Genomic DNA, 21,620 nt, shown 5'->3' with positions numbered 1-21,620 from the left:
AAAAATTGTTTTAGAAATGGATGATATTATTCCTCCGCCTTCACCACCTCCAGGATACGAAAATGATGAAGACAATGTGATCCCTCCGCCATCTCTGTCAGATTTTGAATCTGAAGACGTGCCATCACCGCCCCCTGGATTTGATGATGAGCTATTGCCACCACCACCACCTCCAGGTTTTGAGGATGATGAGGTAATTTCTCCTTCTGCTGTATTTGAAGATGAACTTCCACCCCCACCAATGCCGCCTGGATTCGAAATTGATGGAGACTCTAGTGATACAGTAAATAAAGGCGTGATTAATAGGGATCATTTTACTAACGACAAAAGGAAGAGACATAAAGAACATATAGATGAAAAGGTTGACAACAAGAGAATGAAATTGAATAACAAACGGAAAAAGAGCCAAAAAGAAGGCAAAATTAATCTAAATAAAGTGGAAATGCCGCCAGAACATCTTCGAAAAATTATTGAGGGCCACTCTGACATGACATCAAGTAGGTTCAATCGAGATAAGAGGGCATATCTTGGTGCACTAAAATACATGCCTCATGCTGTTTTGAAACTATTAGAAAATATGCCACAACCATGGGAACAGGTCAAAGAGGTAAAAGTGTTGTATCATGTATCCGGCGCCATTACTTTTGTTAATGAATCACCAAGAGTAATAGAACCTATATATATATCACAGTGGTCTACCATGTGGCTAGCTATGAGAAGAGAAAAACGTGACAGAGTACACTTTAAAAGAATGAGATTCCCACCATTTGATGATGATGAACCTCCTTTATCGTACCCAGAGTATATCCAAAGCCTCGAATGTCCCGAATCAGTAACGTTAGAATTAGATTCCTACGATGACGATGCTGTCAGAAACTGGCTTTATGATCCACATCCCCTCATTGACGATAAAAATAGAATAAACGGTACTTCTTACAAGCGTTGGCATCTAGATCTTCCAATAATGGAAAATCTTTATCGTTTATCCAGCCCTATAAGGAACGAAATAATGGACAATAATTACTACTACCTGTTTGATAAGAAATCATTTTTTACTTCAAAAGCATTGAACAATACTATTCCAGGCGGCCCAAAGTTTGAGCCTTTATACCCAGACCAAGAAGATGAAGATTATAACGAGTTCAACTCAATCGATGGAATTATCTTTAGAGTTCCAATAAGGAGCGAATACAGAGTCGCTTTTCCACATCTATATAATTCACGTCCTCGTAATGTTGAACTGTCATGGTACAATGACCCCATCTCCTGCTTTATCAAAAACACTGACGAAGAGCGCGAAACATTCTACTTTCATGAATCAATGAATCCTATAATATTTACTGATATTCCAAAAGAGCGAAAACCTGCATCTACTGAAATAGCAGGACAAACTGAGGAAGATCCTTTCATTCTAACACCAACTTTTTTGCCCCTAATGTCCACAACTGAACTCTACACCTCCGAGACTAAAGGTGCATTAGAGCTTTACAATGCAACATTCCCATTCAATAGGAGAAACGGTAGAACAGTTAGAGCCCAAGATGTGCCATTAGTGAAAAAATGGTACTTACAACATCCTGACGAAGACTATCCTGTAAAAGTTAGAGTTTCTTATCAAAAGCTGTTGAAAAATTATGTAGCTAACGAGCTCAAGAAAACTTCCTCAAGAAATAAAAGAAAAATAAAGCTTTTAAAGAGTCTTCGAAATACAAAATATTTTCAACAAACGACTATTGATTGGGTAGAGGCGGGGCTACAACTATGCCGCCAAGGACACAATATGCTTAATCTATTAATTAACCGCAAAGGCTTAACTTATTTACATCTCGACTATAATTTTAATCTGAAACCGACAAAAACGCTTACAACAAAAGAGAGGAAAAAATCAAGATTCGGGAATGCTTTTCATTTAATGAGAGAAATACTAAAATCGGTTAAACTCTTGGTTGATGCTCATGTACAGTTTAGGTTAGGTAATATTGATGCGTTTCAACTTGCTGATGGAATATATTATATTTTGAATCATCTTGGTCAGTTAACGGGTATTTACCGTTACAAATACAAAGTTATGCATCAAATTAGAGCATGCAAAGATTTAAAACATGTTGTGTACTATAGATTTAACAAAATTATAGGTAAAGGCCCAGGTTGTGGCTTCTGGCAGCCTGCCTGGAGAGTTTGGATATTTTTCATGAGAGGTATCATCCCTCTACTTGAAAGATGGCTCGGAAATCTATTAACTAGACAGTTTGAAGGTCGTTCTAACGAAGTCGTGAAAACCACTACAAAACAAAGATCTGATGCGTATTATGATTTGGAGCTGAGAGGCTCAGTAATGAATGATATTTTAGATATGATGCCAGAAAATCTCAGACAAAATAAGGCCAGAACGATCTTACAACATTTAAGCGAGGCTTGGAGGTGTTGGAAAGCTAACATTCCATGGGAGGTTCCAGGAATGCCAGAGCCGATCAAAAATATAATTGAACGCTACATCAAGGCTAAGGCCGACGGTTGGGTTTCATCAGCCCATTATAATCGTGAACGTATTAAAAGAGGTGTTCATGTTGAAAAAACTGTCGTTAAGAAAAATCTAGGAAGGTTGACAAGACTCTGGATCAAGAATGAACAAGAAAGACAGCAACAAATAGAAAAAAATGGGCCTGAAATAACGCCAGACGAAGCTACCTCAATATTTTCTACCCTAGTTGACTGGCTAGAAACCAGAAGCTTTTCATCTATACCATTCCCTCCTTTAACATATAAAAATGATACTAAAATCTTGGTCCTTGCGTTAGAAAACTTAAAGGACGCTTATGCTTCAAAAGTACGTTTAAATGCTTCTGAAAGAGAAGAATTGGCTCTCATAGAGGAGGCGTACGACAACCCACATGATACACTAATCAGAATTAAGAAGTACTTGCTCACTCAAAGAGTTTTTAAGCCTGTCGATTTGTCAATGATGGAACATTATCAATATATATCGCCAGTTTATACGGTTGATCCGCTCGAAAAAATTACCGATGCCTACTTAGATCAGTACTTATGGTATGAGGCAGATCAACGAAAGCTTTTTCCCAATTGGATCAAACCAAATGACGCCGAAATACCTCCCCTTTTGGTATACAAATGGGCACAGGGAATAAATAACGTCTCAGATGTCTGGGATGTCTCCAAAGGACAGTCGACGGTTATGTTAGAAACCACGCTTGGAGGCATAATCGAAAAAATTGATTTTACACTGTTAAACAGACTGTTAAGATTGATCGTAGATCCAAATATTGCAGATTATATGACAGCAAAGAACAATGTAGTCATGAATTTCAAGGATATGTCACACGTCAATAAGTACGGTCTTATCAAAGGGCTACAATTTACTCCATTTATTTATCAGTATTATGGTCTCATTATTGATTTGCTAGTTTTGGGCCCCGATAGGGCGATTGATCTAGCTGGTTTACCCAGTAATCCAAATGAGTTCATGCAATTTAAGAGTGTGGCTATCGAAACAAGACATCCAATTCGCCTATACTCTCGTTATTTAGACAAAATTCACATCTTATTTCATTTCAGTGAACAAGACGCGGATGAACTTTCAGGTGATTATCTGGCTGAAAATCCAGATCCGAACTTTGAAAATGCAATTGGTTATAATAATAAGAAATGCTGGCCAAAAGATTCAAGAATGAGATTGATGCGCCAAGATGTCAATCTGGGAAGAGCCGTATTCTGGGAAATCCAAGAACGTATACCTGCTTCTTTAGCAAATATTACTTGGGATGATTCCTTTGTGTCGGTCTATAGTAAAAACAATCCGAATCTTTTATTTTCCATGTGTGGTTTCGAAGCACGACTTCTACCAAGAATTCGAACTAGCGAAGTTATTATCACGGGTGAAAGTGTATGGGACTTGATTGATGACTCTACAAAACAGGTGACAGCAAAGGCTTACTTGAGAGTATCTGATGAAGAAGTAAAAAAGTTCGAAAGTAGAGTAAGAGGTATTTTGATGGCTGCCGGTTCCACAACGTTTACAAAAATTGCTGCTAAGTGGAACACTGCTGTGATTTCCTTATTTACATACTTCAGAGAAGCAATTGTTTCTACAGAATCTCTATTAGACGTGCTAGTAAAGGCTGAAACGCGGATTCAGAATAGAGTCAAACTGGGACTGAATTCCAAAATGCCTACTCGTTTTCCGCCTGCAGTTTTTTATACACCAAAGGAATTAGGTGGTTTGGGGATGATAAGCGCTTCACATATTTTGATTCCAGCTTCTGATCTAACCTGGTCTAGACAAACCGATACAGGTATTACTCACTTTCGTGCTGGTATGACACATGAGGCAGAACAAATGATTCCAACTGTATTTCGTTACATCACTACTTGGGAAAATGAATTTTTAGAATCTCAGCGAGTATGGGCGGAATATGCTGCTAAACGTCAAGAAGCAATAAGACAGAATCGTCGTTTGGCCTTCGAAGAATTAGAAGGTTCATGGGATAAGGGGATTCCTCGTATTAGCACCCTCTTCCAAAAAGATAGACACACATTGGCATATGATAGAGGTCACAGAGTCCGTAAGGAGTTCAAACAGTATTCGCTTGAAAGGAATAGTCCATTTTGGTGGACTAATTCAAGTCATGATGGTAAATTATGGAACTTGAATGCGTATCGTACTGATGTGATACAAGCTCTTGGTGGTATTGAAACCATTCTAGAACATACATTGTTCAAGGGAACCGGCTTTAGTTCTTGGGAAGGTCTCTTTTGGGAAAAGGCTTCTGGGTTTGAAGACTCAATGCAGTTCAAAAAGTTGACACATGCACAGAGAACAGGTTTAAGCCAGATTCCCAATCGTCGGTTCACGCTTTGGTGGTCACCAACAATAAACAGAGCTAATGTGTATGTTGGTTTTGTTGTGCAACTGGATTTAACTGGTATATTTTTACATGGTAAGATTCCTACATTAAAAATATCATTAATTCAGATATTCCGTGCACATCTTTGGCAAAAAATCCACGAAAGTATTGTTTTTGATGTTTGCCAAATTCTTGACGGTGAAATGGATGTCCTCCAAATAGAATCCGTGAACAAGGAGGCTGTTCATCCTCGTAAGTCCTATAAAATGAATTCCTCGGCTGCCGATGTTATAATAGATAGTCTGCACCAATGGGAAATTTCTGAACCATCACTTTTACACGAGACAAATGATAACTATAATGCAGCTGTAACAAACAAAATGTGGATTGATGTTCAATTAAGGTATGGGGATTACGACTCCCATGATATTTCACGTTATGTCCGTGCTAAATTTTTGGACTATACTACGGATAATACCAGTATGTATCCCTCTCCAACAGGTGTTATGATAGGTATTGATTTAGCATACAACATGTATGATGCCTATGGTAATTGGTTCAATGGTTTAAAGCCTTTGATTCAAAACAGTATGAGGACAATAATGAAAGCCAATCCTGCTTTGTATGTTCTTCGGGAACGTATCAGAAAGGGTCTTCAAATATATCAATCTAATGTTCAAGAACCGTTCCTGAATTCATCTAATTATGCTGAGTTATTCAATAATGAAGTCAAACTCTTCGTAGATGATACCAATGTTTATCGTGTGACTGTTCATAAAACATTTGAGGGCAATGTTGCTACCAAAGCAATTAATGGCTGTATTTTCACTTTGAATCCAAAAACAGGTCATTTGTTCTTGAAAATTATTCATACATCTGTCTGGGCCGGTCAAAAAAGATTGAGTCAATTGGCCAAATGGAAGACTGCTGAAGAAGTTAGTGCCCTCGTAAGGTCCCTTCCTAAAGAAGAACAACCGAGACAACTTATTGTTACCCGCAAGGCCATGTTAGATCCTCTAGAAGTTCACATGCTTGATTTCCCAAATATTTCAATAAGACCAACCGAACTAAGGCTACCATTTTCCGCGGCGATGTCTATCGACAAACTGTCAGATGTTGTTTTAAAGGCTACGGAGCCACAGATGGTTCTTTTCAATATTTATGACGACTGGTTAGAGAAAATCTCATCTTATACTGCATTTTCAAGATTGATCCTTTTGTTGAGAGGTCTAAAAACGGATGAAGAAAAGGCAAAAATGATTTTATTGGGTGATCCAACCATCACAATAAAGTCTAATCATTTATGGCCTTCTTTTACAGAAGAACAGTGGATTTCTATTGAGACACAGATGCGTGATCTTATTTTAAGTGAATATGGTAAGAAATATAATGTTAATATTTCTGCATTAACACAGACAGAAATAAAGGATTTGATATTGGGTCAAAATATAAAGGCTCCTTCTGTTAAAAGACAAAAAATGGCAGAACTGGAGGCCGCTAGGAATGAAAGTGCAAATGCTGACGAAGGAGCTGGGGCTTCTACTGTCATGAAAACCAAGAGCGTCAATGCACAGGGTGAGGAGATCGTTGTGGTTACTTCTACAAATTATGAATCACAGTCATTTAGTAGTAGAAACGAGTGGAGAAAAGATGCTATTGCAAATAGCTTGCTGCATTTACGTCTAAAGAATATCTACGTAGCATCCGATGATTTTGTGGAAGATAAGAATATATATGTGCTACCAAAGAATTTATTGAAAAAGTTTGTCGAAATTTCAGACGTCAGAATCCAAGTGGCAGCGTACATTTTTGGTAACTCCCCAACAGACCATCCTAATATTAAGGAAATTAAAACCATAGCTTTAGTTCCGCAACTAGGTAATAGTAGAACTACAGAATTAAGCAAAATTCCTTACATTGAAAATATACCAGGGCTAGAAGATTTGGAGCTCCTGGGGTGGATACATACTCAATTTGATGATCTAAAATTTATGTCTGCTGCTGAAGTCTCTACTCATGTTAAACTCTTTTCCCAGAACGGTGATGATGAATTAATCGATTTGAGTATCTGTTCTCGACCAGGTTTAGTTTCGCTAGCTGCATATACCTTATCGGAGGAAGGTTACCAATGGGGCCTCGAAAATAGTAAAGTTATTGATACTATGCCTGAAGGTTTTGAACCATCTTTTAGTACACATGCACAACTATTATTATCTGACCGTATCCTCGGTAATGTTATAGTTCCATCCGACAGCGTATGGAATTATCTTTTCATAGGAACAAGTTTCAACCCTGAGTATCAATATGAAATGAGAGTTGGCATACCGCACGAGTTTTACAGTGAGTTACATCGCGCCAATCATTTCATTCAGTTCAACGAACTCGCAGGTGATGAGCAACTAGAGGCGGAACAAGAAGATGTTTTCGCATGAAAATACCATTTGGCACACACTTCAAGAATTATATACATTTATATATGATAGTTGTTATCTTTTAATATTCACTTGATACTTTCTAGAAGAGACTTAGTCCAAGCCAGTTACTAATCTTATCTGTTATCCTATTTGGGTCAAGTGATGAATATCACTATATCGCGTTGATCTGAGAAAATTACGCGATGCATTTAGTGGTTTGAGCTTTTGGATGAGCAATTGTCTGCTCTCCATTCAAAGGAATAGAACTCTAAGAGTATCTATAATAAGCACAGGCTCGTTCTTTTGCAGCTGTAGAGGGTAAACTTATGCCAAAAACACCAGAAAGGAGGAGAATCTCCACGCAAGCTAGACTTATAGAGCATGAGAGGAATAAGGATCAAAAGCTGAACAAAAAAAGTAATACTTCTGTAAGCAGAAGGAAAACTAAATATCAATTTGCCCCCATCAACAATTTAAATTCTAAAGAGACTGTTCCGCAGACCATATTAAAATCAATTTCGGTTTCACAGATCAGGAATTCAGCTGGTTCCAAGAACACAACACTTTCCCCAAAAGCCAAGAAACAGAAGATATCTGATAATTCCAAAACAACAAAAGATATACCAATAAAATCCAATCAGGACACTTCGTTTCCTAAGAGTTCGGTTGAAAAATTGCAAGGGCCATTGGAAGAGGTTATATGGAAATATAGTCCAAATAAAAAAGAAGTTTCTGATAAATCATATAGTCCGAAAGACCATTCAGATGATATTATAAGCACTGATATACTACAAAACCCTTCATCTACACCTATAGCTGCTACACGGTGGAGGACGGTGGTGAATTTTACAAACATGAAGGATCATGATCATTTTGCGAAATCCCCAAGCTCCACAGGAGTAAAAGTTGCAAGTAGAACAAAATCCGCTTCCGAGACTGACAAAGAAGTGTTTAGAGACATTGACGACATTTTGAATGATATTGAGGGAGACATAAGATCAAAATCGGAGGCAGTTAGATTATCAACTTTTCCTTCATCACCTTCTGAAACGACTGCTGATATAATAAATGCCAAAAATGTAGCGAAAGACGCTCAGCCTAGTGAGCTTTTAGAAAATAGTAGTGAGGACGATTCTCTGATGGATCTCTTAGCAAAGAAAGACACTTCACAGGGAGCTTTGCCAAAAGGGCATACAACTACGGTAGTTTATAAAAAAAATGAAGGAGCATCCATTACGACGAGGCCTGATACAGATCCAAATTCTAAGATATCAGAAAAACCCAGTATATCTGTTCCATATGTAAATAAGGCTGAAGGCAATACATCAAAAATGGCTCTTGGTGAAGTACATCTGATTTCTCACGATATGTCAAATTCTGCTTCTAATAATAGTGGCACCACAAAATTTTTGTTGAAACAAAGTGGCTCACAATCTGATGAGACCGACGAAGAAATGTCAGACGCTTCATTGCTAGAGGACCTTGACATATTTAAATTAGAGCAACGTGAGAGAAAATCGGCGATGACTGAGCAACCAAATAAATTCGAAAGGTATCAGAAGTTAGCACACTCCGTTGTTGCTCGAAAAGGAGTTGTACGGCTAGTCGTACTCAATTCTGTTGAAAGAGAACTTACCAACATTGGTAAACAAAAGATTCTTACATGTATTGATGAGTATGGTAAAAAAAGTTCAGTCATTCTCCGAAATCCATGGGTATATCTAGATTTTGACGAAGGTGATATTATACATATAGTTGAAGGAAAGGATGCATCAAATAAGAGACTGTTATCAGATGATAGAGATCCTACTACCAATAGGGTCAACGACAACCTTTTGGTACTTAACCCTGACATATTAGTGTCAGCAACAACTGTAGGGAAATCTGTCCAGTGCATGAGAAGCAGTGTTCTGGACAATTTTTTTCAGGACCCAAGAGGAGAGCCTAGCTTACCTATGACAATTGGAAATATTGTTCACGAATTGTTACAGAGTGCCTTGAAATACAGGTGTAGCAATACTTCAATAACTTTGGAATATTTGTCTGAATGTCTTGATAGCTTACTGGAAGCATATTCTTTTGCAATAATTGTTTGTGATAAAACCATAGAGGAAGTCAGAGAAGAAATTTTGAATACGCATGTACACAATATATTGAAATTTCTACATGATAACGTCAAAGAAGACAATTATGGTAATTATGTTCTTATTTCAGGGGCCAGAACCACCGAACCAATTTCCATATCCAACGTTATAGATATTGAAGAAAATATATGGTCGCCAGTATATGGCTTAAAAGGATTTCTTGATGCTACAGTAGAAGCTCATGTGAAAAATAAGAAATATATTGTTCCAATGGAGGTCAAAACTGGTAAATCGAGAAGTATCTCCTATGAGGTCCAAGGTCTAATCTATACGCTACTCTTGAACGACAGGTATGAAATGCCAGTGGATTTTTTTCTGATGTACTATACAAGAGACACTCAAATGACAAAATTCCCTCGAATTTTGAATTCAATCAAGCATCTCCTGATGGCTAGAAACAAACTTGTAACGAGTATCAAGCATAGAATTGGAGTAGTAGCGACAAAGGAGAGGATAAATTTTCAACTTCCTCCATTATTGAGGGACTCGTATTGTGACATTTGTGTAAGCAAACCAACCTGTATGGTTTTGAACAAATTGATAGACGGGGGTGAAGCTGGGAGCTCTGGTATATCCGAAGAAGAATTCAACACACTTACCGATCATTTGGGGCCTAATCTCGGTAGGTACAAGGAATTTTTCCTAAAATGTAATGACTTAATTAGCAAGGAGGAATCCAGCCTTACTAGCATCAACCAAGAGATATTTATGGTTGATCCCAAGACCAGAGAATCTCTTAATGGCCGTTGTATTTCCGGCCTGATGATTGATAGTATAAAGAAGGACAGAAAAAGCCAGTTATATTTCTACAAGTTTGTAAGAAAGGGAGTGGAGGATGAAAATATTTCAATGTTGAACTCTCAGATTAACAACCATGATATGATTATTGTTAGTGACGAAAGTGGTCACTTTGCATTATGCCAAGGAAATGCCGTCGACATTACTAAAAATTCGATTACAATATCTACAAGAAGGAAATTACTGAATAACAAGTTGACCAATTATATGACGGAACAAACTTCAATTAAAAGTATGTTTGATCCTAGTATAGATGAATCTACTACGATACAAGGACAGAATAGTGTTACTTTCAGAATTGACAAAAATGATATACATCAGAATTTATCCAATGCACGTTTCAATATTTTGAATCTTTTTCTACCATCAATAAAGTCAGGAGATTTTGCTACTGAACGTGAAACTACTGGCGAGATTAGATGTCTGAAAAAATCAGAAGGGGGTGATGAAAGAATGAGAAAACTATTAATTGATAATGAACCACCTAAGTTTATCCCAAATAACGAAGCAATACCGTTCGTATGGGATGCAGACAGAACTGATTTGAATGTGGATCAAAAACAAGCCATCGATAAAGTTTTACGAGCTCAGGATTATGCATTAATTTTGGGTATGCCAGGGACTGGTAAAACAACTGTAATTGCAGAAATAATCAAAATTTTAGTGAGTAATAATAAAAAAATATTGCTGACATCATATACCCACTCTGCAGTAGATAACATTTTACTGAAGTTGCTCGATTCTAATATTTCAATAGTAAGACTAGGTTCAAGGAGAAATATCCATCCCAAAGCACAACATTTAATACCAGATTATGTTTCATTAGAGAGCCATAAGACCTTTTTAAAATTGATTAATAATATGTCTGTTGTTGCCACTACATGCCTTGGAATAAAAGATATATTATTTTCTATGAGACAAGAAGATTTTGACTATGTCATATTAGATGAAGCTAGTCAGGTTTCAATGCCAATTGCACTGGGTCCTATTAGATTTGCAGAAAAATTTATTTTAGTTGGAGACCACTACCAACTGCCTCCATTAATAAAAAATGCTTATGCAAAGATAGATGGGGGATTAGAAAATTCACTTTTTAAGACACTTTGTGAAAATAGACCAGAAAGTATGGTCGAATTAACTTATCAATATAGAATGTGTGGGGATATCGTCAAATTATCGAATTTTCTAATTTATAATGATAAATTGAAGTGTGGAAATGATGCTGTTAAAAATCAACGCTTAAAGTTTGAGGATCTTGAACGAGTCAGGAGGTACCATCATTTATTGAATTTTGATGGTTGGTTGTACAATATCTTGGATCCTAATAGAAAAGTAATGTTTTTAAATTATGATACAAATAATCCTGACATAGTTGAAAGAATAGAAAACGAAAACATCACAAATATCGGAGAGATAGAAATTATCAAGCAATGTGTTGAAGGAATGCGAGTAAGTGGGATAAATTGTGAGAATATTGGCGTCATGACACTATATAGGGCCCAACTAAGATTACTGAAAAAAGAATTCCGTAATAAAGAGAAGTTCTCAGATTTGGAAATTCTTACTGCAGATCAATTTCAAGGGCGTGATAAAGATTGTATTATCATATCGATGGTACGTTGCAATAGTGATCGAAATGGTGGGTCTTTATTGAGGGAGCTGAGAAGAGTTAACGTTGCCATGACAAGAGCTAAATCGAAATTAATTATAGTAGGGTCAAAAAAAACCATTGGGTCGGTGAAAGAGATCAATTCTTTTATAAATATGTTAGGAGCAAACGGATGGATTTATGAGTTACCCGCTGACGTTTTTAATATTTATAAATTTCCACAGGAGGATAAGGCTTCAACTCAGCATTGTGCGAGGAAAGTTACGATTAGGCCAATTGACTCTAATTCGAGATTTCTGAAAGACAAGCCAATCACTAAACAAACGTTAGAGTTTTGAACTTGAAAAAGATAAGAAAGGATCATACCTATATAAGATATATGATGTAGTTAAGCTGGTAGATTGATGATAGAGAAATAGATATTTATCTATTAAAAAGTTGATTTGACTTTTGTGAAAGCTTCATCGTTTACAAACCAAGTTACTTTCTTGTCGAATTTATTATTGATAAGTGCACAAGGTAATTTTATGTTCTTAGTATCAAATATTTCTTGCATGATATCCTGTTTTGATGCACCTTCTGCAACAAAAGTAATGAAATCAGCGTCAGCTAAGACGGGCAAAGTGACAGTAACTCTGTCGCTAGGTGGTTTTGGTGAATCATGACACCACATAACTCTTCTTTCTGTTTCATTGATTAGATATCTGTGCTTTTCACCTGGAAACAAAGAACATGTATGACCATCTGGACCACAACCCAGTAATAATAGATGGAACTCCTTTGGCATTAATTCTCCATATTCTTTGGCAATGGCTTCATTTTGACCCAACAGCTTGACATTAATTGGGTGAACTGAAGGCCTTGTGCCGTTATTTGTTAATCTGTCTAGCACCAATGACTTGAAAGCGCCATAATTGGAATCAGGATCGTCTAAGGGAACGCATCTCTCATCAACGAAAAACACCTTCCATTGGGTCCACTTGACCTTTGGTGCTAGTTCTGGATCATCAATTAAACATTTTTGCAAAACTTTCGTCAATGATCCACCACTAATGGCAATCTGGAAGAACATTGAATGTTCTAAGGCAATTTCTTGTTTGGAAATGATGTATTCGCCCAGTTCGTGGGCCAATTTGTCAGAAGAAGAAAACTTGTTTACGGTAACCATACTTCAATTGCTTGCGGGAATGCAGGGTACTTTAACAGATAGTATATCAATAATTTGCTCGAGCTTTTAATCCGTGTCAAGGGGATTTAACCTTACAGGCCGACCTTGCACATTTTTGTTCGATGCCTCAAAATTTCACATCGTCAATGGCGATGTCACGTGACACGCTGCACCATGAGCCATTTGGCAGGCCACTCTTCGGGCCCATCAGTTCAGCAAGCAGCGTCATTTGATGGTCATCTTAGCATCTTAGTAGCTACATTAGCGGCTTGGTGGTTTTTTGCATTGCTTTTCCGCAGGTGTTGTAGACTCTGTTTTGAACCTGGTGCGTTTTGTAATAGTCTCTGAAGATGCGCCCTGAAATATGATAACATACACCCACTCTCAATATATCAAGCTGCTACACTTCGTAAGAACGCTCTCTCTAGTCATCTCTCTCATCTAGTCCCATCACCACATCTTTCGCTGCGCAGCCGCCGTGAATCTTGACGTATTTTCTCCGTTCGAAAAGCCCCAGAATCCATTTCTTGCGCCAATGCCACTCTACACATCAACTAATCACGCCAGGAACAGCACAAATGGTCCACTTTCCTCCAACTGTTGTGCCATGTTTATTTACCAAAGTTTCCATCTGCTATAAACTTATGGCGCGAAACCTATCATCGCGTTGTAAAGTCATGAATTTGAGAAAAGCGAGATGTCTATATGGTTAATGATATCAACAGTTTAAAGAAGTAAGAAATACTAAACATATCCCATAGAGGTTTAACGATATTAAGAAAGAAATGCCAGTCTGTAAACAGTGTAAAGGTACGGAATTCGAAAGAGATTTGACCAATGCAAATAATGATCTCGTCTGTAAAGAGTGTGGTACAGTTTCAGAAGATAACCCAATCGTTTCGGAAGTCACTTTTGGTGAGACCAGCTCGGGTGCTGCTATGATCCAGGGTTCTTTCATCAGTGCAGGTCAGTCTCACGCGTCTTTCATGTCTCATGGTGGCTCTTCAGCTCTCGAATCTCGTGAAAACACTCTGAAGAATGCAAGAAGAAAATTAAGAGCTGTCTCCCACGCTTTAAGTATTCCTGAATATATCACCGATGCAGCATTTCAATGGTACAAACTGGCCTTGGCTCATAATTTCGTCCAAGGTAGAAGATCACAAAATGTTATTGCTTCATGTCTTTACGTGGCCTGTAGAAAGGAAAAGACTCATCATATGTTAATTGATTTTTCGTCAAGATTACAAGTCAGTGTCTACTCTATTGGTGCTACTTTCTTGAAGATGGTCAAGAAGCTACATATTGCTGAGTTACCATTAGCTGATCCATCTATTTTCATACAACATTTTGCTGAAAAGTTAGAATTGGGTGATAAGAAAATTAAAGTTGTTAAAGATGCAGTGAAATTGGCACAAAGAATGTCAAATGATTGGATGTTCGAAGGTCGTAGACCCGCCGGTATAGCTGGTGCGTGTGTTCTTTTGGCATGTAGGATGAATAATTTGAGAAGAACTCATTCTGAAATCGTGGCAGTGTCTCATGTCGCAGAAGAAACTTTACAAAAGAGATTAAATGAATTCAAACATACTAATGCTGGGAAATTATCTATTGAAGAATTTAGAAATCACGATGCTGATGCAAGCAAGAATGACGACGAATCAAGGCCCCCTTCATTTATGAAAAACCGTAAGAATGAAATTCAAATCAAGAAACGTCTATCAAGAGATGAAAAGAATCAAACTAGTGAAGAGGCGCTAAATGAAAATCCTATTCTTACTCAGGTCCTTGGCGCCCAAGAATTATCTTCAAAAGAAGTCTTATTCTATCTGAAAGAATTTTCGAAGAAAAGAGAACGTGTTATAAAGAGGATTAAAGCTACGCATGGCATTGACAATGAACACGTATTCAAGGGGAAGTTCAAGAACGAAGAATTTGAAGATAATGAAGAAGAAGAAAGTAAGGAACGAAAGCCTTTGAAGCATTATCAAGATGCTATCGATGGTTATTCATTAGAGAAGGATCCATATAGGCCGAAAAATTTACATTTATTACCAACCACAGAATCTCTATTGACCAAGATCAATGACGATCCTGAAAATTTAGAGGATGTAGATGATGATGAATTAGATGGACTCTTATTGGATGAAGAAGCATCAAAATTGAAGGAAAGAATTTGGGTTGGTATAAATGAGGAATATTTAATTGAACAAGAAAATAAAAGATTGAAAGAAGAAGCAGATTTGATTGCTGGTAATACCACGTCAAAGAGAAGAGGTGGTAGTAAAGGAAATAGACGTAAGAGGGCGAAATTGGAAGGGACAGGAGATAAAATTGATCCTGCCAATGCCATTGGTATGATGTCACAATTAAAAGAAAGATCTGTGATGCAAGCTGCATTAAGAGCAGCTGAAGATACAGGTGATACTACAGCGGCTGATAGCGTTAAAAACATGTTACAAAAGGCAAGTTTTTCAAGTAAGATCAATTACGATGCAATTGATGGTCTTTTCGGATAATGAGAATATGGAATGAGACTAATACATTCAAAGAATAAAATGGGGAACTATGTAAAGTTTGTAAGCATAGACAAAAAAATATTTGTCAGTAGGTTAATTGATTTTTTTATCATGTTTTATTGTATTAATAAATAATATGGATATATATGTTGCTAAAAAATAAGACATTGTGAATTTGAATATTGAATAAAAAATAGAAAAACGAAAAGATCAGGCTAAAGCTTCCTTTCCGTTAGTTGACGTCGTTGTTGTAATTAATTTCTTGGAGGAATCTGTTGAGTCCGGACCAGAAATAATGTATTTAAACACTTGACTCATCGAATCACCACTCCGTAGTCTATAATCTGTGATTCTGAAGATTTGGTACCCCGCTGTTGATGCTAGAAAACAATTAATCGTAGCTAATAAATAGTTTTTGGGTAAGATAACGAATGACCATCTCATCCAGATACTTGCCGTAGCTAGTAAGGATAAATTTTGTGCGCCTGATAGTTTCTCAACGGGTCTTTTCATGTCAGAAATGCCTGCGATGACTAACCCCCATTTCAAAGTAGGGGCCCAGAAATGGACAGTTCTTGGCCCAGTTTCACTTTGCCAGAACCGTCTAAATGCAATACCTATTGTTGCCATTGTGATGCTATAGATGAATTCAAAAATTGCTTGTTTACGACTGTCTTTCGTTCAATGTGAAATTAGCAGTCTAAGTAAACAACGTATTAAGAACAAATTACTGTGTTATTCCAAGAAACATACCGCCTCAAACCTATAAGCAAGACATTGGCTTACGTTATATATATATACCCAAGCCATTGCCCAAAGTAGTGCTTGTAAAATGAGTAATAATCTCTTTGCCTGAAAGCTTGTGTGACACTCGAGAAAACTTAAAGGCACCACACAGGTCGAAAAATACGGTCTTGGCTCAGAAAACGATGCAGCAAACTCGAGAAAAACAAGTATCGTAATCTGTATCACACAGAGAGGCCGGATAAAGCCAGTGCTGCCTGACGGTCACGACAAACAACAAATTCAGAACAGCGGTCCCGCTAGCAGAGTGCTATCAAACATATTAGGTCCGTCCATAACATGCGTGCGAAACTAGACTATGACTCGTTTTCGCGGACATCTGATAGTACAACGACGACAACGGCACTGACGATGACCACAACGGTGCTAGCGACAGTGTAGTACTATCAGATCTCGAGAAACCCATCCTGTCCCTCCAGCCTTGCTAAACTTCAAATTAGTTGATATTTTTGTATGTGAGTGTGTCGTGGTGCGTGATATTCTACTGTTCGTCAGCTCTTTTTTTCTTAACATAGGGGCCCTCCCACAGTGAACAAAAATTATATATTGAATTCTTGCACAATCGACAGTTTCAGAACAGTCTAGATCAGGAGAAAGGTGTCTTTAAGGGACTTATTGAGGTTAATCTGTGGAGTCATTTAGCATTCATTTTATTTTAGTTCTTTTCGAAACTCATATACCTCTTGTTCGTCTTCTGTCGTCCTCTTTTTGGCACATTTACAATGACTACATATGTGAAATTGGTTAAAGGTGCCACCAAAATCAAATTGGCGCCTCCAAAACAAAAGTATATCGACCCCATTTTATTAGGATCTGCAAGTCCACGTGATTTCCAGGAGATCGTAAGTGCTTTAAGTTCAAGATTGTCCGACACTGCATGGACAGTTGTCTATAAGACAATTATTGTCATTCATCTATTAATTAGAGAGGGTGAAAAAGACAGAACACTAGAATATTTCTCAGAAGACTTGAGTGTATTCCAATTGAGAGACAACTTCCAAGCTTTAAAAGGTGGATCCAGTGACGTAAGGGCTTTAGAACGATATTCAAATTATATCAAAATTAGATGTAAAGAATATGGTAACATTAGAGTGGATTACGTTAGAGAACATCATAACTCTTTGAAATCAATTATTAATAATACGCAGGACATAAGAGCGGTGGAAAGAGCTTTAGATCATGTTGAATCGTTAGAGACGCAAATTTCTGCCTTAATCAAAAATAAATATTCACAATTCGAATTAAACAATGAATTGATATTATATGGATTCAAATTGCTTGTATTCGATCTTTTACAGCTTTACAGCGCATTAAATGAAGGTATCATTACTTTACTGGAGGCATTTTTTGAATTGACACATGGTAATGCGGAAAGAACCTTAGATCTTTATAAAAAATTCGTCGAATTAACTGAATACGTAGTGAAATACCTAAAGACAGGCAAATCCATCGGTTTAAAGATTCCTGTCATCAAGCATATTACCACTAAACTGGTCAGATCGTTAGAAGAACATTTGAAAGAAGATGAAAATACGCATAACACTTTTAATAACAGTAATAACTTGGAAAATCAAGAACCCATTGATACTAATGCCTTTGCACAACGAAGATTGAATGAGGTAAGAGAACAAAAAAAGAAACTGGAACAACAATTGCATACACAACAACAAATCCTAATGTCTCCTACCGCTTCGCAACAACTTTATAATCCATTTGCTCCACAATCAACTAACGCTGCTCTTGTGACTAGCGCAAGTCAACCACAGTTCAATCAAGCGCAACCACAAAATCTTTTACCATCTCAGCTAGTTACGACTAATCCATTCATGAACGGCGTGACCCAAACACATCAACAACAGCAGCAACCAGTGATGGCCACATTTGCATCCAATACGACCGGGTTCCCAGGTACTATGGCCAGCGAACCTTCGCAACACCTACAACAGGTTGCAACGCTCCCTACTTCGATGACACAACCTCATATGTTGGGCACTTCCATAACGGGCTCAAATTTACCCGTTCAACTGCAATTTACACAGCCTGCACAAATGCAACATTTCCCTCAACCTATACAACCTTCAATGACTCAGCCATTGCCAATTCTGCCGAATGAGTTTTCCGTAAAACCAGCTTCAACGATTCAGACCTCTAATATTGGCTCTTTCAACACTGGAAAGGCAGGAAATGCGATGCCTCTGGAGCCACTTGTTACGGGATCAAAGAATCCATTCTCCTTACAAAACATTGACAGAGAAAGGCGCCAACAAGAACAAGTAAACCCTTTCTCAAGGACAAATTACACAGAACAAGATGACCATCCATTAAATCACAACCCATTTGCCCAACAAGGGTTACGGACAGGCACTGTTTTAACTTCCAATAGCAACGTCGTATCTCAACCATTGTATCAATCACAAACATATAATCCATTCCAACAACAGCAACAACAACAACAAATACAACAACAGCAAATACAACAGCAACAAGTGCAACTTCAGCAACAGCAATTCCAGCAAGAACAACAACAGCAACAATCGTATCCTAATCTAATCGATATATAAAGTGTATAATATTTGTTTCAATAATCTCTCATGAATGTATTAACTAATCCACACGTTTGATGCATCGATATTTAAAAGTCACGTTACCTTTAATTATAATTTATATACCCCGGATTTACGGACATTATTCCCCGCGAAATAGAAAAGCTCATCGCATCTTATTGGCAAAATGCTATATAAAGACAAAATTAATTCTTTGGAAGTTTGAATGTAGACTGATACCACTATAAAACTAGCTTTGAGTAGGATGAATGCAAGTTCAGAGTGTAATGTGAATCCCGTAAAGAATTTCGTAGACAAGAGTAATGACAGTGGTACGGTATTTAGGCAAAGAAGCCACTCTCAAACAGCACGAGAGCATTACGTGGAAAACGAGTTTTTAAGGCCAACAGAATCGTCAATTAGTCGATTTCAACTCCCTGAGCCGCCTCTAAAACTAAGTATGAATAATGCGGGGCCCGCTCCAAACAATTGGATAGGTGAGTTTTCGCAAATAAAGCTTAACGATAGTACCAATTCGAATAAGACTAACCTACATGTGGATGTACCAATACGAAGTAGTCGATGGGATAAAATTAGTTTGAATAATTCGATGAGAGAACCTGAAAATAGTTATCGCTGGTATGGGGTCAATAGAAATAATTCACTCAATGTTATCCCCAGACAGATAGAGTCAATCTCTTTTGGAGATGTGGAAATTGATTTCACCTCTGTAGAGGAAGATATCAAACAAGAGGAGGTACAAAGTAGTGGAAATACATTAGAAACCCTTGATGATGAGCAAGAAGAGCTTCAGAATGCGGCTACTGATATTTATGGTATGGCCGTTGAAAATAAAGCTAATGAGAAACTGTTAAACTCTAAATTTATGAACCTGATGCAAAAGATAAGTGACGGTTCTGTAACAATAAATAAATCCAAAAAAGAGTTACTCTCTCTATCAAATGGTGAAATTGTTGGCAAGAAATATATATATATATCTGATCGTAAATAAGTATAAGTATCTTAATCCTTTTAAATTCTACAGAAATGTCGTCATTTCCACATCCCTCACTTCATGATCCTCATCATTGTCAATGAAATTCAGCTTGTTACCGCTACTTCGGGCCGATTTCTTTGTCGTCTTGAATTCCTTTATTAATTGTCCATTCTCGCTACTGTCGTTAGTTTGATTTTTGAAACCTTCTTCTTCCTCTTCGCTAATTTCTTCATCAATTCCTAGCAAGCCAGTTCTGACATCGTTAACAAAATTCCATATTGATTTGGAAACACTACTTGAATTACCGTTTGTGGTACCGGTATCGTCATTTGTGGTAGCACTGTTTATGTTAACATAATTGTAGTCACTGCCTAAGTCACTGGCAAATATATTTGATTTGCCCTCGTTCATATATGTCCCATCTTTGCCAGCTGGTTCTTTCTCCGGTGAAGTTTCGCTATCCCAATTTAAAGATTTCTCAAGTTCCTGTTGTAAGATTTGATCAAATTGATTGAATATCGCTAAAGGCTTACTCCAGACTGATCCATTAGCCTGACTTTTTTCTGCTTCTGGCTCCAGTTTTGATATGCTTTTCTTATGTGTTTCTTGCTTATTTATAATGTCCTTAACTTCTTCGATTTTATTAGTTTTCCCTCTCGTTTCAAGTGCATTGTTAGTATATTTAATCTTCTCAGAAGTTTCAGTTTGGTTTTTGCCATTTTGCGACTTCATGGGAGTCGAGGTACCACTGACATTATCGGTTAAATGTTTTGATACTTGTGCTTTCAAATTTTTCAGTTCATTTGAATGTCGTTCATATAACTTTTCATGATATAATAACTGCTTTCTCAAATCATCTATTTTCTGTTTACTTTCAAACAGATCCATTTCTTTATTAGCTAGATTCTTTAAAAGCATATTAATATCATTGGTGTCTATTGTAAGAGAATTGGTCGAACTTCCTCTTGAATGCTTAGAATTCTGAGTGTTAGTGTTGCTAACGTCATGCTCAGTGGATGAATGCTGTCTTTCATTCAAATGTAGGGTGCTTACTTGGGTCGCTATTTCAAAAGTATTTTCTTGTGAGTGCGTTATTAGAGGTTGTATCAATGACCTTCTTTTATTGATAATTGGTTTCCGTGGTCGTGTCCTGGTTGACTTTTCAGAAGAGGGTGCAGATATTACTGTCCCTGCTCTATGTGAGTTCGGCGAGCCTCTTAATGGGTGGTCTACAGTTTCATCAACTTTTGTGGGCGTTAATTGTTTCTGAATTAGAAATTTAGAATTGCTGCTTATTACCGGCGATGTAGTATGACGCGACTTTGATATGGGGGATTTGGATTGTATTTTTGATGTATCATTTGTTTTAGGCGCTATTTGTCCAGTTGTGTCTCTTGTGCTCGTATCAATATCTAGCACATTATCTGTTTCTTGTATAAATTCATCAAATTTATTCATAATATGATTTTCTAGATCAGGTATAAATAGTTTTGGCGGTTTAGTAAATAATACAAAAAATGATTTTTATGGGGCTATTCTGGATTTTAGTGCTGCGACCAAGTATTTTTATCATACTATAATTTATCATCTATGTGTTGATTTATCCTTTAATTCAAAGTATTTTCTATCCTGCCCGAGAAGAGCAAAGTTTTTCCGTAAATTGGTCCGATGTGGACATGAAATTAAACTTGAATGCAACGTCATATTGTTGCTGTTCGGCCTCAAGCTTAGCTTTAAATATGGCAGTCCGTCTCTGTAATTCACT

At 37.3% G+C, this 21,620-nt stretch overlaps 8 protein-coding genes across 8 annotated transcripts; 5 read left to right on the top strand and 3 right to left on the bottom strand.

Annotated features, from left to right (window-relative positions):
- Positions 1–16: 16 nt before the first annotated feature.
- PRP8 (U4/U6-U5 snRNP complex subunit PRP8) lies at positions 17–7,294 on the top strand (the record flags this gene model as incomplete). Its single annotated transcript, XM_003957462.1, has 1 exon — positions 17–7,294. The coding sequence occupies one exon, from the start codon at positions 17–19 to the stop codon at positions 7,292–7,294; it is 7,278 nt and encodes a 2,425-aa protein (XP_003957511.1).
- A 308-nt stretch (positions 7,295–7,602) lies between these two features.
- On the top strand, positions 7,603–12,165 carry DNA2 (bifunctional ATP-dependent DNA helicase/ssDNA endodeoxyribonuclease DNA2; the record flags this gene model as incomplete). The annotated part of the gene is made up of 1 exon (XM_003957461.1): positions 7,603–12,165. The coding sequence occupies one exon, from the start codon at positions 7,603–7,605 to the stop codon at positions 12,163–12,165; it is 4,563 nt and encodes a 1,520-aa protein (XP_003957510.1).
- A 92-nt stretch (positions 12,166–12,257) lies between these two features.
- SOL3 (6-phosphogluconolactonase SOL3) lies at positions 12,258–12,995 on the bottom strand (the record flags this gene model as incomplete). Its single annotated transcript, XM_003957460.1, has 1 exon — positions 12,258–12,995. The coding sequence occupies one exon, from the start codon at positions 12,993–12,995 to the stop codon at positions 12,258–12,260; it is 738 nt and encodes a 245-aa protein (XP_003957509.1).
- A 785-nt stretch (positions 12,996–13,780) lies between these two features.
- BRF1 (transcription factor TFIIIB subunit BRF1) lies at positions 13,781–15,511 on the top strand (the record flags this gene model as incomplete). Its single annotated transcript, XM_003957459.1, has 1 exon — positions 13,781–15,511. The coding sequence occupies one exon, from the start codon at positions 13,781–13,783 to the stop codon at positions 15,509–15,511; it is 1,731 nt and encodes a 576-aa protein (XP_003957508.1).
- Positions 15,512–15,721: 210 nt separating this feature from the next.
- On the bottom strand, positions 15,722–16,141 carry MPC2 (mitochondrial pyruvate carrier; the record flags this gene model as incomplete). The annotated part of the gene is made up of 1 exon (XM_003957458.1): positions 15,722–16,141. The coding sequence occupies one exon, from the start codon at positions 16,139–16,141 to the stop codon at positions 15,722–15,724; it is 420 nt and encodes a 139-aa protein (XP_003957507.1).
- Positions 16,142–17,037: 896 nt separating this feature from the next.
- Positions 17,038–18,876, top strand: KAFR0E02180 (uncharacterized protein; the record flags this gene model as incomplete). Its single annotated transcript, XM_003957457.1, has 1 exon — positions 17,038–18,876. The coding sequence occupies one exon, from the start codon at positions 17,038–17,040 to the stop codon at positions 18,874–18,876; it is 1,839 nt and encodes a 612-aa protein (XP_003957506.1).
- Positions 18,877–19,123: 247 nt separating this feature from the next.
- Positions 19,124–19,870, top strand: PEX18 (Pex18p; the record flags this gene model as incomplete). Its single annotated transcript, XM_003957456.1, has 1 exon — positions 19,124–19,870. One exon carries the CDS (start codon positions 19,124–19,126, stop codon positions 19,868–19,870), a length of 747 nt encoding a protein of 248 aa, XP_003957505.1.
- A 27-nt stretch (positions 19,871–19,897) lies between these two features.
- Positions 19,898–21,313, bottom strand: TDA11 (Tda11p; the record flags this gene model as incomplete). Its single annotated transcript, XM_003957455.1, has 1 exon — positions 19,898–21,313. The coding sequence occupies one exon, from the start codon at positions 21,311–21,313 to the stop codon at positions 19,898–19,900; it is 1,416 nt and encodes a 471-aa protein (XP_003957504.1).
- Positions 21,314–21,620: the final 307 nt, after the last annotated feature.

The sequence above is a fragment of the Kazachstania africana genome, chromosome 5 (genome assembly GCF_000304475.1).
Source record: "Kazachstania africana CBS 2517 chromosome 5, complete genome".
Classification (NCBI taxonomy): domain Eukaryota; kingdom Fungi; phylum Ascomycota; class Saccharomycetes; order Saccharomycetales; family Saccharomycetaceae; genus Kazachstania; species Kazachstania africana.
Note: the sequence above shows the minus strand (reverse complement) of the source record. Positions and strands in the feature narration are given on the sequence as shown.